At 43.8% G+C, this 17,239-nt stretch overlaps 2 protein-coding genes across 4 annotated transcripts in view; one reads left to right on the forward strand and one right to left on the reverse strand.

Annotated features, from left to right (window-relative positions):
• LOC143903741 (uncharacterized) overlaps nucleotides 1-17,239 on the reverse strand; it is a 137,074-nt gene that overhangs the window by 71,826 nt on the left and 48,009 nt on the right. For both annotated transcript variants that reach the window (XR_013258803.1, XM_077417650.1), the window contains exon 2: nucleotides 7,776-7,904. Coding sequence is in view for 1 of the 2 variants with exons in the window: in XM_077417650.1 (XP_077273776.1) it covers nucleotides 7,776-7,895 (120 nt within the window). In the remaining variant the exon portion in view is untranslated. The remainder of the gene's footprint in view (nucleotides 1-7,775; nucleotides 7,905-17,239) is intronic.
• The window catches only part of Tup (LIM1_Isl and LIM2_Isl domain-containing protein tup), a 34,754-nt gene continuing 19,788 nt past the window's right edge, over nucleotides 2,274-17,239 (forward strand). For both annotated transcript variants that reach the window (XM_077416946.1, XM_077417018.1), the window contains exon 1: nucleotides 2,274-3,751. In XM_077416946.1, coding sequence (XP_077273072.1) covers nucleotides 3,637-3,751 — 115 coding nt within the window. In that variant the 5' untranslated portion in view covers nucleotides 2,274-3,636. The remainder of the gene's footprint in view (nucleotides 3,752-17,239) is intronic.

Genomic DNA, 17,239 nt, shown 5'->3' on the forward strand with positions numbered 1-17,239 from the left:
GATTCTTCTTAAATTTTCCAGGAGGCAAAATTGCCGTAAAAGAAATTCTTATTACAGACGAGAACAAGCTGAACGTTTTGAAGACGACAACCCCTATATAGAATCGCAACACCGACTCGACCCAATGTCAAGAGAATTATATACATGTGCGGATTTAATTAAAAATTATTGCGCAAAAAACATTAAGGCCTGATTGTTCCAACCTGTTGGTAAACTAACTAATAGTTAAATCATATATATGTCTTTGTTTATCCTTTACATTAGACAAAGATAGACATATGACTTAACTATTAGTTAGCTTACCAACAGGTTGGAACAACCGGCCCTAAGATATAACAATTTATTTCGCAAATATTTTATCAATAATAAATATTACCTTCAACTGAAAGAGAGAGAGAGAGAGAGAGGGGGGAGAGAAGAGAGAAGCTTTTTAATAATATAGTAGTCATTGTGATTCCGATTCGAGATAAACCGCATTGTGATTCTAGGATTAAAATACAAATAACAAATATTTGTACTCAAGAGTAATTATAATCTACCCCTCTCGTCATTGTCCCCATACATTTGTTATTGTTACGTCGCTCCCATTTTCTTTCTTCTTTCTTAATTTCGTAATTGCCCCGTCACTTTTTATCTGAAATTAATAGACAAAATGCAGCCTATATAGATCCCCGCCGTTCGCACATGCCGAAGCTTTTCGATTTATCTTTAAAGATATATCGGACAAGTATACCTGAATTAAAAGGGGTGCTACGACGGTACATCCCTTTCTTTCATCCGATGGAATCCGAACCGAACTTTTTCGCTGCGCGATGTTTCAAGCCTCTGTCGGACATTGCGCAGAAATCGACCTAATCGATATACCTCGTGCGGCGGTAGGAAGAGTCCCGCCGTTCTCTACCAGAGACACGTTCGAAGTATGTCCTCGAATATTCCTTTAAAGCGACAGTTTACTCAGAAAGGAAGACGGTGAGGCGAAGGAAAACAGCTCGAGAGCCCGAAACGTTTTCGTGATTTAAACGCGGAATAAAGGGAACAGGCGGGAGAGGGGAATTGTTTGGATGTCTGTCAATTTTGAAAAATTGCGCAATACGAGCCGACTCGCGGTCCCAGTTTGCGTTCATGTATAGAAATCTAAACAATCTAAGCCGTGTACTTCCCTCGTTCTATATATCACGAAATTATTTAACGGCTCGATTAACCCTACAAACAGAAAAAAAAAGTATATAAGCGTGACTGGTTGTAACGATCGGGTCGCGAGTCACGTGAGATAGTGGACCGCGATAGGTATATATCGGTACAGCGAAATCGTGAGACAGCCGGAGAGACAAACGAGAGGAAGAGAAAGAGAGAGTACGCGGTGAGAGGATATCGCGAGCTGCAGTCGAGCGGACACGGGCATAGCGTGCCATGGACACGACATAGATACTGGCCTTTGGTTACCGCTCATCGGGTAGCATCACGGCAGCGAGCAGATTAACGGAGAGAAAGAGCTAGAGTTGAGAGAGAGAGAGAGAGAGAGAGAGAGAGAGAGAGAGAGAGAGAGAGAGAGAGAGAGAGAGAGAGAGGGGGGAAGGGAGAGGGAAAAGAGCGCGGGAGCGAGAGGGAGAGAAACGATGGAAAATATGTCGGCGAAGACGAGTGGGCGAATACGACGATATATCGGCGGCGACGGAGAGAGAGAGAGAGAAAGAGAAGAGAAACAAGACAAAGGAACAACGAAGGGCAACCGGAGGCGTACAAAGGAGGGTAGCAGGAAGAAGGAAGGTGCAGGAGCGACGGAGGCGGAGGAGAGACGGAGGAGAAGCGGAGAGAAAGAGAAGAAAAGAGAGCGGGAGAAAGAGATAACGCGGCGACGGTAGGAGGAGAGCGACTCGGTGGTGGTGGACGGCTACGAGGCGGAGGAGAAAGATGCGTGGAGTCGCGGAGGATAGGATAGGCACACGCGCGAATCGATTAGGTGCGCGTCGGCCATTTTGTTGCCGGCTCGCCGGGAGGCCGCGGAGGCGTGGATCCCGGACGGCGTCGACTCCGCCGCGAGGACGAATCGTTCGCTGTCGCGCGCCGCTCTCTCGCGTTCGATAGGAACGCCCGAAGGTGGTAGGGAAAGTTATAGAGATCCACCAGCGTGGCCCGGGTGGGGATCGGGGATCGCGGGACTGACAATGGGAGCGAGCGAGAGAGCGACGGAAGCGGACAGTGGGGAGGGAGGATCCGGCAGTGGGGTCCGGTTTAGGTTGGGTCGGATCCTCGAGCAGACTATAGCGAGACGCCTAACTGTGGCAGTCAGTGGCTCCCGGGGCCCCGCGTCGTCAGTCTCGTCGGGGTAGTTTCGTGCAACCGTGCCGTCTCTCTTCTCCTTTCTTTCTCTCTCTCTCTCTCTCTCTTTCTCTCTCCTCTCTCTCTCTCTCTTTCTCCCTCTCTCCCTTTCCGTCTATCTTTCTCTCGATGCCTGCCCTTTCTTTCTTTCTTCTCACCTGCTCTCCTCCCGTCCCACCGTCCCGTTGTCCCCTTCCTTCCTTTTCCGTCTCTACCTTTCTCCGAACGTCACGTCCAGCTTCTGCTACAATAAACGTTTCTTTCGCTTGTCCTTGCCGCTGTCTGTTATCGTTCGACTCGTCTCCTCGAGGGCTTCAATAACGGGAATATTCGTCGCTACGTCGCCGGCGCTGCTGATGAGTGAGAACGTAATCGTGTCGCGATCCCGGTGATCGTGAACCGAGAAATCGGCAAGTCGCCGATTTCGAAGCCAGTTGCTCTGGCAAGAACGGCGAAACCGGGGAGATCAAGAATGTTATTGAAGTTTTGCATCATCGTCGATCGTGTCTGCGATCGTACTCGCGTTTGACAATCACGAGAAATCTCTCGCCGAACTCGTAAGATAAGTTTCGCGATATTCGGTGAGTGCGTATCGTATCGCGAGATAGTGCGGCGATTCGACGAAAATCCCGAGGAGGAATTGGAACGGAAGAATCGAGCGAGGAGTCGCGAATCCGCCGAGAGAGAGAGAGAGAAAGAGAGAATTCAGTTGGAAGAGAGGAGAGAGTGAATAACCCGGGTGACTGAGGAAACTCGACGAAGCGAGAGATCGTGAAAGTGTTGATCGAACTGGACAGGCTAACGACACAAAGCCGGAATAACAGAGATACATTGGAACGCCAATTACACCCGGTCGAGGCTAATTTAATTCCAAAATTAAAAATTTGAAATTTCTGTGAAACTCAGTTTCAACTTAAAGTTTGCTTACTGAACGTTTCGATGAAATACAATAATGTAAGAGAGTCCCGACGGGGTACATCGATATCGTGTGATTCATTAAACAAAAGCTCCCCGCATGGTTCTCCGCTTTTTAAACGCGTGAAAATTGAGTTTTAATTTACTTGAAATACGGAAAAGCAACAGAAAAACCCAAAGCGACTCTTACGCGTTGTATGTTTTCCTTGTCGGTGCCGATTCGACTCTCGGTGAGCCTCTCGTAACACGTCTCGAAGGTAGCAGAGACACGCCGGGCGGAAGTTTCACGAGTTTAAAGGGTACGGCCGGTGGTCGGCGTACGAAGGCTTCAAGATTGCTCGAAAACCGTCGCGCGAGGTGCGCAGGAGTGGCAGAGCTGCGGAAATAGGGGCTGCCGGCGTAATGCAGCGGGTGGGCGCAGCCGGGGGGCCCGGGCCCATCGGCTTTCAGGGCCCTCCGAGATCGCTGAAAATTTCACCGGTCAATATACAGGACGAGCCTGCCGATCCCACGCAGAGTGAGTATCTCAGCCTTTTCTTTCTTTCGTTTTTCACGCAGATTTAAGATATGTTGACGAGTTAGCTCCCTCTCGGGAATGAAACGCAACTCTTTGTAAAGTCCTTAATTTCAATACCGGAGCAATACCTCTCATCAATTTTCTTCTCTGCTTTCTATTTCATAGAGTTGACCAGTCTCAATACAGTAGACGTCTTAAGTCCTAAACCTTAAGAAATTGATCAATCACGGTCAAATTTGAAGAGAATAATCGACTATGATTGGTCAATTTCTTACGGCTTAAAGCGTAAAACATCTATGGTAGACCGGGACTTACATGATAATAAATGATCTGAAGAAGAAGTTTCGCGACGCGTAGGAACCAGTTACCATCATGTTGCTCATAAGCCTAATAAAGACATAAAATCTGTGCGAAGTAAGGTATAGAGACGCTACTAGATGTGCACAATAATACTCATTATTTCACGCAGGCTTTAAATATAAAAATAATTATATGACATTGATCACAAGATATGATATTTTCCGTTTCCCACCGAGCTTCATTCGCAAAACTCGTGTGCGTATGCAACGAATTGTTCTAATTTTCGTCCAGCAAGTGACTGAACTTTGTCGTGAGTGTCTCGATTGATCCTACATTGCAGATAATCTTGTTCGATTGATCCTTTTTTTAACGATAATGGTTTTTGTCTATCAATTAACGACGATTTGCATGGCTCGCTACATCGTTGCTGTTTAAACGTTTAAAAAACCCCTAATCACTCGACAATTTGCTTAACGTGTCACTTCGTTGTGCACACGTCGCGTAATTAGATGGCCAAATAATCATCCTCTCGTATTCATTATTTTACCGCGTCCACGCTGATGTGGGTCAGCGTAAATCAGAGGACAAACACACATTAAACATGGGCGATATACGTCCGTTGATATATACACATATATTATTATTTATACAGTTATAAATTGTAAATATAAACCATGGCATGTTTTCTTCAAATATCTTTAAACTTTGTAGTTCGAGTAATCGCGGAATCGAAGTCAGCAACGAAACGAATCGAAATCAATCAATTTTCGCCTATGCTTGGGAACGAACCTTCGGTTCAGAATGAACAATGTAGTTGTTTTTACGATATAATCTTGTCGGAGCCATCGTGCGACGTGGAGCGTCGTATATTCGTTTGTAAGTCCGGCTTCTGCTTCCAAATCACTTTCTTAGAGTCTTCGAGCATTCGCGCGGTTATATATATCACGCGATAACCGAGTAACGCTTAATAATAACGCGCGACAATTTTACGACTAATCTTTTACTAAATAGTTAGATGCCTCTCAGGTTTGAAATCGTACAGAAAAGAGATCCAGTGGCAACGACATATATACGTCTCGAATGGTTAGATCGAGCGTTTAACGCGAACTGGACGTACAAACGACGCTGAATTATTACACCATAGCGACACACAGCATCTCGGATACTTTGGTCCGAGCGCGTAAAGCATGCGAAACAGCTTCTCGCGGCGCGACGCGTCGTCGTTACAATGCCGTTGGCATTGAAATTACCGGGAAGTCGTCGTATACGCGTGTCTAGTCATCGCAGGTGAATAAAATCTTTTTGTCGCATGATAAGCCGGCAGTTAAAGTCCGCGTGATTTATGGGCGACGACGCGTCGTTGCGGCGCAAATCATAAAAATATCGCGCTCAACCTTCGCGAGAGAAAAAGAAAGAAAAAAAATTCGCTGGTCTCGGATCCCGCGGATGCTTTTCGAGCAATTTACAGTTAATGAAGTGCACTTGTGGTAAATAAACCTTGGAACGTCGCCCATTACCGAAGACGCGTTATCGTCCATCACGTATTTTCCGACGTAATATTGACGGTAAATCAAGGATAGACAGTCGCATCAAGAGCGGCAGGAGAAAAGGGTGAAACAAAACGTGAAACCTGTTAATGGGCCTGTGAAAATGCGCGATCGAGATCAATCGTTAATTATCTCGCTGCTTAAAGACAAATATATTTCCGTCGGAAAAGCTTGTCATAATATCTGGACGACGACAAACGCTGCGGTTCTAAATTTTGTGATAATGATAAAATTAAAAATTAATCCGCGATCACATATCATCTACCGAATTCTGGCATTCAGAGAAATATCGTCATACTACATGTCGAACATTACATCCAAATTACATTCTTCGTGTAACCTCATTCTATCAGAGATGGCAGAGAGAGAGAGGGAAGGGCAGAGAAAGGCAGAAATATCGCTATAGTTATTGAGCGTTTCTAGGATAGCGTCCTCTCAAGCGCGGAAATATTAAAAATTCAATTATAAATATATTAATTATAAATATTAATTAATTAAATATTAAGCAATTTAATAGATACATATGTGCAATACAATAAATGTGTGAGAAAAAGAGACGGAGAAAGAAGAGAGAGAAAGAGAGCTTATATAATTCTCATTTCACCGATACATATAACATCGCGACGATTCGCGATCTTGATGGGTGTAAAATTGGTGTTTACCACTGGATTCGGAATATAGGAACGTGTCTGATGATACGTTACACAACCCGAGGAGCTTACCGTTGTATCAGAGCGGAGTCAATGACGCCGCTCATGCAGGAGCTCGACGAGCCTTTTCCACGTGCAACCGGCGCTCGTGTGGTGCTCATTTATTATTAACGCGAGTTATCGCATTTTCATAATCGGATACATGGAATATTCAACGGCGCGAAACGATTCGCCGATGATTTTCTGTAATTAAATGTTACAGTGTTGCGTTTAACACGTGTTTTTCGCGCGCGCGCTTTGCACGCGCGCTTATGCGAGCGCGTACGTGCGATCCAACGAAGTCGCAATTATCGCGGGGGCAACATTAATATCAACCGTGTTTATCGCTTGTAATTATTGCGGCGTTATATTATTCGCGAGTAAGAATGGCGAGTGCGAGCGCGTCAACGATAAAATCGCGGATCTTTAATTTATGCTTGCGATTAATTCGATAATGTGTTCAATGAGGCGGATGAATAATTAAGTCGATGACCGCGATGCAGGCACTGCGCCGCATGCCGAAAACAAAGAATAATTAAATTAACGTGGAATTGCGCGATCGTAGTAATGCGAGCTCGCGCCGGTATATAATCACGACGCGAGTTCGATTTTCGATGCGGTATGAAAAAAGGATATCAATCTGAAGAAAAATCCGTATTCCGATGCCTCTTTTGGCGAATAGGCATAGTTCGTTAATCGAAACATCTACGAAACTTTGGCAAAATTTAATATCTATAGTGCCACTAGACATCTCGGTGATAACTCTGCGCCATGATAATAAATAAGTTCCGATAATTCGATTTTTTTATTATGCAAAGAGTACTCGGTTTTACACTTTGGATGAGTTTTATTATCGGCTAGCGCGATTATATGGTGACTGTGTTCGAAATTCCAGCGACTATTTGAACCATCTAGATTCTACACGATTAATTTACCCGGAATTCCGCGAATTTGTTCGATTTCATTGATTTCTATCTAACCGCAGGACGTGTACTTCGATTTAGTCGCGCGATCGAAAATAATTAGCTCGGCCGGTTTTGCTTCACGCCGCACTCTCCGCGTTTTGATAATGACCGCTTTCGGTAATCAAAACAGAGTAGAGAATGTTACATCAAAGTCATTTCCGAAGAATGTGAAACGTTTTCCCTTACATTCATATATACAGATGATACAAATCATATTTAAGTAAATAATTTCAAATGTAAGTAGATCACGTTTTTTGTTGTAGAAGCCATATACCGTATGAAAAACATAATAAATAAAACAGTACATAATGAACAATGTTATATACACACGACATTATGCGCTTATAAAATACGTGCAAGTATATGCTGTATGATCCATGTTATGCTCTTTCAATTTCTCTAGTTGAGAATTGCGTTGCAGCGTGATGCATCAGTTTCGTCTGCTACATTTACGATCGACGGATTTTCAGAGCGAGAAGCGTTTGCTCGAAAACTGAGAAAAATTCACTCGCGTTATACTTACCACGGCCGCAGTCGGGGAGATGCACAAACCCGTCGATCTTCCACTCTCGCCTTCCCTCCTCGCGTCCCGTGGCGAGATACAGTTTACGTCGGTTTTAATTAACGGCTCATACATTTGCATGATTAGACCCTGAAACAGAATTACGCGGTATCAGCATTCCGTGCATGGAAAACGACTGCGACGTTAACGCCGGGATTCCTCGCTCGCCGGCGCACGCATAACTCTGCCCCGCGACACGTTAAACATTTAAATATCCGTCCTCCTTTTTTTATCTTCCATCTTTCGAGGCGCGCGCGTGCACTCGCATCTACATATCGCCGATTTATAATATTCTTAAATATACAATGCGAGTCGCGCGGAGCAGATTCTAACGCAACTAGACCAAACGTGCGCGATGTAATGTGCTAGGCTACGATACTTTGTGTATCTGGCGATTTCTTTCTTGACAAGGCGTCACGAAACAATGACTATTTCGACCGGTATATATCTCCGAAAATGCCTAAGACAGAATTCTGTTTTCGAGATCCAAACCACTGACAAGGTTCTGAAAATATTTTAGATATTTCTCTGAATGTAGGGTGAAAAGGGATTATATTTAACACAAGAAAAAAAATTAGTTTTGTCGAGTGGGGAGAACTTTATGCTAGGTGAGAGGCTATACAGGAGTGTAATAAAATTTCGTAAGAATTTTTAAGCTGGATAGGTTCAGTCATAAAAAAAATAGTGGGACTTAGTTCGTAAAGAGTTTAACATATTCGTGACGGCATTTCCGCGAATTAAATTTTGTTCTGGCGACATAGTACTATGTCTTTTGTATGACAGAAAGCAAACGTTTATTTACACTGCCGACCAAAAGCTTGAGACCATATTAATTGAAAAATGTCTACAATATGAAATGAAATCAAACTTATGCATTATAATTTAACACATTTTCATTATCTTATTCGTTGTCTTATAATCAAATAAAAAATAATATAAAATATTTGAAAGCGCTACAAAAGCTATTTTTTACACAATGAAAAAAAAAAGTATTAGACACTGAAGAATATTCGACATTTTTCTTGTCAAAATAGCCACCTTTTCACACACACAATAGCACATTTAATCACTTTTTAAAACTAATCTATAGGTAATCTAGTTACAAGTATATTAATTTTTTTCTCTGACGGAAGACTTTTATCCATCTTCCAAAACGGTTCACAGCTCAGTTTCGGAAAAAGGCTTTATGATCGTAGTCTGTTTTTTTTTCCAGTTAAACGATGCTAATCACATTGTGCTAGGAATGCTAACCACAATGCAAATTAAACAATGTTAATCACAATTATGCTAAATATAATGCTTATTTATTTTAAAATCAAGAAAAAGATATTGAATAAGGCATGAATCTGATGTTTCTCTCTCTCTCTCTCTCCCTCTCTTCCTCCCTCCCTTCCTCCCTCTCTCTCTCCCTCTCTCTCTCCCTCTCCCTCTCTCTCCCTTTCCCTCTCTCTCTCTCTCTCTTCCTCTCTCCCTCTCCCTCTCCCTCTCTCTCCCCCTCTCTCTCTCTCTCCCTTTCCCTCCCTCCCTCCCTCCCTCCCTCTCTCCCTCTCTCTCTCCCTCCAACTTTTGCCGGCAGTGTACGTATTAATTTGTATCTATTTTATAAGTTTCTCTTCTGCAAATTTATTCACTTTTATTACTTTCTTTTTTACTAATTGTTTTTGAGAATGAAAGAATAAGAATTCTATAGCGTAATTCATATATTTTTAATTATAATATTATATATCAAAATATTATTTAAGATAACCATTTTTTTAAGATTCTTTTTTGTAATTTTATGCTAATAAATTCTTCAGTGCTTTATTTTAAATGTCACTTTCATACACGAATTATTTTTAAAATTAAAATTATATTTTATGTTCAATTCTCAATTTTATATTTTAGTATTATTATTTTACTGCGCCTGCTATTGTTTACAAATAATTTTTATAAAAATTTATTGATATCTTCATAAATAGGTGCAATGCCTATAGTTCTCAAAGTATGTTCGCTCATATAAAGGAACCACATCGAATATGTACGATATTACACAGTATACAGTATACGATCGCGAATATATTAATGAACCATTTAAAATTAAAAACCAGTTTTGTGCGGTGCTTTTTCTCAAAATGACGACTATATCTGTACAACGACCGCGACGCCCGGTGTCTGCCGGATATAGAAAAACCAGTCTGCTGCTATCAATTGCGAAATAAAGATCCAGGCTCTCAACTCGCATCTCGCTAATCCCGATTGTTTGCCCCGCGAACGATCATGCCGACGAACGATTTATTTCGTACGCGTGAGAGGAGAGACGCGTGCGCGTTAAGAAGCGGGGGCTCGGCTTCGGCGGAAATCATCAGCCGATTAGAGTGCAGATGTTCTCATACGGAGATTACGAGCCGTTTCCACCCTCCGCGCGGTGCCATCATACGGGGTTAGGCCCGGCAGGGGCGGCGGAAAGTGGATATAACGTCATAGGGTAGGCTTGATTGAATTATCATGAGTGTTTGTGGTGTGTGTGTGGGTGTGTGTGTGTGTGTGGGTGTGGGTGTGTGTGTGTGTGAGTGTGTGTGTGTGTGTGTGTGGTGTTTGCGGAACGGCGGCCTGCAATTGAATTAGATGCGGGGCCTTTTCTATCGAAGCGCATAGACATATATCAGTGTCTCGACGTGAGTTTCTCTGTCTTTTCGCCCCTTCTCTCGATCTCTCTCCTTTGGGAAAAAAATATAAAAAAAATTACTTATATTTATCTTTTAACCAGCCCTCTTTCACTTACGATATTTCAAAGAACGAAATCAACCTGAATACATTTGATAGGATGAAACGTATATAAGATGATAAGTGTATAAAAAATGTATTCTTTTAAATTGAAAGAGGCTGTTGCGTCAAAATAAAATTAATTTAATATTTATATATATAAAACTCTATTACGATAGTTTTATATTAGTTAAAAAATTAATATTTGTGTATATTTAAATTCATAGCAGGTTTAGATAGATTAGAAACCAGCAGGGCAGCGCAAGATAGGCGATCACGCGGAATTATATCTGTGGGTTTGTTATCGGTGAAAATCATAATCGACAACGGCGTGTTGTCGCCATGATACCACGATTCTCGGGATCCTGCATCGGACGGAGAGAGCCGAAAGCGTACGCAATCGTTCGGTACACAGAGTTATCGGCGATCGGACAGATTCTTTCGCGGAGCATATACAACGAAAAATCAGTGCGTCCCGCGGATCAAAGGCGTGCCGCCCGGTGGGAAAAAGGCGTCGCGGACGCACGGTACAAGACGTGTGATAACGTTTCCGCGCATTATCGCGTGGTCGATTGATTAACCGGTCGACCGATGCGATAAGGATCACGACATCGGTATCTGTCGTCGATGTGTGACGCATCTCGAAACCACGTAATTTTGGCGAGCTCGCACCTCGATGGGACGATAACGATCTAAATTCATTCTGTGGTGGTAAACGCGACAGAAACGAATCGAGATAAAAAGGCGTTTTAACGTATAGGACGGTACGATGATGACATGTCGATCAAGTTGTTGGAATAGGCGATGAAAAATCGTCTTGAAACTGATCACGGTCCCTCGATTCGTATTGTATAAGGACGAACGTCGACGTCACACGTCGCATTGCAGGGCCCGATCGTTCGCGCGAGGCGAGATTTAGCATCGGTGTACATACACAGGATCGGTTTACAGGAAGCGGCGTGCGCGATTGTCACGTAAAAAGTACGTCTGCTGTGGTTTACGGTCACGGCCGTTCACGGGCCATTTGGTCATTGTTCTAGCCACGAGAAAGTCCAGAAGGCCCGGAGCGGATCGGATCGGATCGGGCCGGACCGAAGATGTCCGGTCCTGGCTGTGGTCGGCGCCCGGCGCCAGACCCTCGGAGAGTCTCCGGTTTACAACACCGGACTATCGGACGTGGGGTCCTGTGTTTCCCGTCATTAGACCCCTCTAACGAGAGAGGGACCGCTGCCGCTGCAGAGGTTTCGAGAGGGCTTATCGCGCTCGGGTCGCTTATAAAGAAGCGTAATCGTCGCTCGGGCGCGGTACGGTATATGTTCAATTTATCGTCGTTCCCGATCTCTCTCCCGAACGATTTTTCCTCCCGAGAAATCGCAACGGGACCTGCTATGGGTGGTCGTATAGGTGGCCACGTCTCGATATACGTGCACTTGTCGCGCGGCGAACGTACATGCACGTCTCTCGGACTGCGAGCAGAAAACGCAGATATGCGTCGTCCGTCTGTTTACCTAAGCCTGCGAGGCACGTGTCCATTTCATCAGGTTTTAGCGAAGCGAAATTTGTACGGTAGGACGGCCACAAAGTGCCGGCCAATGTTTGACGAAGGGATTCCTCGGAGAATTTTTCGGTGGCTGTAAAAAATCTTTATACCCTTCGCACTTTTACGAGAGGCGAAACGATAATTGGGATAATAATTATTCCGCTCATCTTACAATTAGATCGCTAAATAGTTGCTTTTCGTCGTAAGATGTTTTTAAAATGAGTGCACATTGCAATTCATACATATATATAAGTTTGTGAAACAGCGAGACAGCTTTATCTTCCTATTCCTAATCCGGATATAAAAGAATTTGATTTATTCAGTTTCTTTGCGAGAACTAGGTACAGCTATATTATTGCTACATTCCTTCTCGCTAGTCTATATTATATAGTACATGTATAAATCTGTTACGGATAGAATATTTATATATAGCCTTCCCTTGTGTCTAATTTCTTTCGTAATAATTCTGCCGATAAAAGAGAAGCCAGGTATTTTTATCAAATCATTCAATGAGACAAATACAACGGACTTTATTCTTACGCGGAGGTCTTAGAAGAATGAATATGAATGAGAAATTTATTCGAAAAAATTGACCCTCGCTAAAATCGTTTTTTTTTTTTTAATTAATTGTTTGATATCGATTAATATTGAGCAAAGGGTAAACGAGCGAGATTCTATGGAAATCGAAATCGAAATTCTAAAAGATAGAAGTGCAGACGCGGATAATCCTTCGGTTGCTTGTGTTATCGGCGCTTTGTCTCCGTGCGAAAAGGTCGGCGCAGAGTGGACGTCGCATCTCAAGTGCGAGGAAAATTTTATGAAAATAAATCGGTGCGTTGTCTCGCGCCGGGTGCAGGGTGGATCACCGGAACAACAAGGGAGGGATGAGGTGCGACCGACTCGGAGAGTCGCACGAATTAGAACCTGCTCGGCGGCGACGTCGGGGCGCCGGGTGGACGCGCAGGAATGCCGGCCGGACTGATAAAAGCCACGGCCAACACCTACATAAATTTCAACGGGGGATATCTGAGGACCTGGCCTTTTCGTTCATTTAAACGTACGCCCTAAATTTAGTGTCGACCGCGCGGTGCCCGCGGTATCGGCGGTGCGGCGCCGAGGATATGCTGCGCCCGGTCCAGCGCGCTTGTCATCTCCGGCCGAACGTCGCCAGCGAGATCCCGCGTTGAATTCTGGACGATTAGGACCGTCGTTATTCCGGTAACTCAGGCCATCAGAGGTCTCTCCCTGAGACTTCGTGCGCCTCAAACACATATATATATATCTTGCGCGCGTCTTACATCTTTCCTAATTTATTTGTATAAATATAACTTTATATATACTTGTCGAACAGCTGGTTTCTTCATCGTCCCGGCGGAAGATCGGCGGCAATAGACTTTTGCACGTACGTGCGCGACAGTCGACGGGACTTAAATCGTACCTTTGTACCTCCGAAAGAAAGGCGTATCGAATTACTCGCGGTAACATTTTCTGGTCGTTGTCGCCGGGACATCTATCACGAGTAGACAGGTGTAGCCGTGGATCCGCTCGACCGGACATCGCGAAGCGATTTTCTGCATTTCTGCCGACGTGATACCGCTCGCTGCACGCTACTTCTCCCGTCCGCCGCGCCGGCCCTTTCCCCTCTTCCTTTTCTTTTTCTTGTCGCTAAAGACGGCCGACCGTACGCACTTACGCGGACGCATGCATGCATGTTGTCCGTGCGTGCGTGCGTGTTCGTGCGTACACGCATTCGCGTATATTTGCGTACATTCACCGGCTTGTACGCGCGTCGCGCGTATCTTGGGCGGCCAGCTGCTCGAGAAGCGGACTCGACAGAGGCGCGAGAGGAGGCCGCACCGAGCGGTCTTGTAAGGTGCATTCCCCGATTCCGCTACGAAACTGGCCGGTAAAAAAAGGGAAATAATTAGCGGAGGTGTTAATGAAATACCAAACGAACGCCGTGGGACACCGGGTCGGCGCCTCTGAACTGCCAACCAGACATCCTCGACACAAACCCCGGCGCCGCTTCCCCCTTCCCATCCTCCCGCGTAGTAGCAAGCTACTCCAAGATATCTCCTTGTTCCTCTTCTCTCTCTCCCCCCCTCTCTCTCTTCTTCCATCCCCTCGTCCTTTTCCTCTTCGTCGTCTTCTTCTTCTTCTTCTTCTTCTTCTTCTTCAACGTCTTACATTTCTTTGCCGCATCCATCTACATCTGCCTTTTTTATTTTACTTTTTCTTGTCCCATAGAGCAATCTCCACATTTCTTTTTAGTGTTTTCTTCTCTCTGCCTGAAAATAACGAGCTTGAAAACTCCGGGCTCTGCATATCGGCGACTTCTCGCATTTTGGGGGGACGAATCGTAGATTTTATTGTCACAAATCCTGCAGTGTCGTTGCGTTATATGTTTATGTAATTTTTTAAAAATTATCGTCTCTTTCGTGAAAAAAAAAGAACAGTATAAAAAATATCGTGGCACTCGCCATCGCAAAATATATGACCCACAACTGCAACGGAAGAACAACCCGCCACCCACATTCGGCCAGTAGCGAGTCGCTCCAAAATCGTTGCAGTCGTAGTTCTCTTTTATCTACGGGAGAAGGAGGAGGGACGTGGCGGTGTGCAGAAGGGAGTGGACCACCTTGCCGTATGACATTACTATCCCTCGGCGTGTTCCGGAGATCGAATTTTGCCACCGATCAATCGTGACGAGGGCCAGGCAGCATTCTCCCCATCTTTATCGACGCGACTCCGCCACGCATTTCTCCCTTGAATAAATTATATCACGGCTCGGCCCGGCCGGGCGGCGTGAACCGTACCGTTGATACGCTTTTAACTTTTTCTAGGCACTCTCGACGGTCAACGCTAAAAAAGACATCATATGCCCCGCATTTCTCCGAACTATACAGTCTCTCCGCACAATGCCCCCTTCAAAATTTCAGATTAGAAGCGCGCAAATGTTAAAAGCGGTACAAACAAAAACGCATTCGTATAAATAGATATATCTCTTATTTTGCATTGACATTTGACGCCGTTTTATGAAACGAGATTCGGGATACGACGACAAGTGGACTCGTCTAGGATTAAACGTGTAAAATTGTACAAAATTGCATTGAACGTGATTAAGACTCGACGGCGTGACGTGCGGCAGAGCGCCGATATGGTAATATTAATCGACGCGTCGTATATGTGATTGCAACATTAACGGGAGATTAAGTTTCCATGTACCGAAAGATTTTCATCCACCATAATTGGACGGTAATCATGATTCCTGTCATATCGCGTGGAAGTTTTAAGTACGAATTGCAAATTACAATCGTAATCTGTCGCCCGGCTCATTATTACTCATTAAATGTCAACGCAATGTGATCCGTGTCAATAATCGGCAATATTGGAAATGAGCGCGAACTAAAAATTAACATCAGCTTTTCGGACGAGAGAAAAAAAGAGAGGAAGAGAGAGAATTGTCATGAGCTATAAAATGTCATAATTGTATTATATACTTTAATACAGATTCGGCTAAAAATTGGAATCATCAGCGCTCAATTATCACATCTCATAATTGTTTTCCTCTTTTTATAACGGAGGAAGATTATTTTACCATTAAATGTGATCATTTTGTCATTTCATAATCTCGGAACAACGCGAAGAGCTTAATTTCGGAACCCCCCTTCACGGGAACGATTTGTCGAAATCACAGATCTTCTCTCTATAACGGTTTAACAACGCATTCGGGTCGGTTGAAATACGCTCCGCGTCCGGTAATTCCGGCATCGGCGGTATTAAATCATCCGCGCCCACGTGAGCGAGACGTGTAACGAAATAGCGACAAATACGCGATGGTATCTCCAGGATGATTTCGGAGCAGGGGGAGATGAGATGAGAGAGGAGGGAGGGAAGAGATCGAGCGAGCGCGCTCGCGTATAGAGCCGAAGTGTGCGCTCGGCGCGTCGGGTCGTACGCTTCAGCTCCGAGGATCCGAGCCCGAGATACGAGAGGTGGTTGTCGTCTCTGGGAGCTAATGGGATGCCGCCGACACTCTCTTGCTCGTCCGAGTCTCTTTGATCCTGACCGACCTTGCCCGCGCGTCCCGGTTACTCCCGTTCCCGTCTTCGCTTATTCTCGCTCTCGCTCCTCTTTCCTCTTTCTTTCTCTCGCGCGCGCACCACCCTGACCTTATCCACTGGCCGGTTGGGCCATTTTCATGGTGGTCGCGAGATTCTCCCCGCGTCCACGCGTGAGTATACACGTTTGACGCGAATCCGTATACCCGTGCTCCGTAAGTTCGCGGATATTTCAGCGACCGTACGGCGCAGCGGTCGAACTCTCGGGAACGACGGAATAAGTACCAGTCTTTTGTTCCACGTTACCTCTATACGATTTTCAAACTCGGTATCTTTGAGAAGACGAAGTTTCTGTAACTTTGACCTATTTTTGAAACCCACGCTCGTATCGAAAGACTCTATTTGTTATACAACCTATTTCTAGTGGATTATTGTCCAATGATGAAATTCTTTGACGAAGCTGATTACTTTCTGATAATGAGAATTAGAATCTCACTATTCAAAATGAAGTCTATTTGTAATTTAATGTAGAATAAGACTTTTTTATTATTCTTAATTAATTCCTAGACTTTTGAGGTCATCCGCTTAGCTATAATTATTAAAGAAATAGGACAGCGAAAACACTCTAATTCTTGAAATAATGTTTTTGATAAAATACATTATTTCTTAAAAATTAGTCAAAATTTTATTCGTGTCTTTTGTATTAGAATTTTTATCTACAATTTGGAGTCTATCGTTTAATTTTACCATTATAAGTTTTTGTTATTTTATTTTTTTAATTTACTCTATATTAATTTTCCTTTTTCAAATGATCCATCATTTTGGTTTAAAACGAATGGTCGATTTTAAGGTATTTTATGTTAATTCAGCAAAAATAGATTTTTAAGCAAAAGCCACAATCTTGTCAAAAAATTGCAATTGATTGCGAGTGTGAAATTTAATGATTGCTATTAAAAACATTCTTATTTATTAAAGCTGGCCTTTATTTATATATGCATGTTGTTCGTACAACCGTTTTACAGTTTAAAAAAAAACTATCACTTTTCTTGTACAGTAAAAAAATAATATTTTGATTCATGTAG

The sequence above is a fragment of the Temnothorax americanus genome, unplaced genomic scaffold, assembly GCF_048541705.1.
Source record: "Temnothorax americanus isolate GAGA-0224 unplaced genomic scaffold, ASM4854170v1 Scaffold1, whole genome shotgun sequence".
In the NCBI taxonomy this organism is placed as follows: domain Eukaryota; kingdom Metazoa; phylum Arthropoda; class Insecta; order Hymenoptera; family Formicidae; genus Temnothorax; species Temnothorax americanus.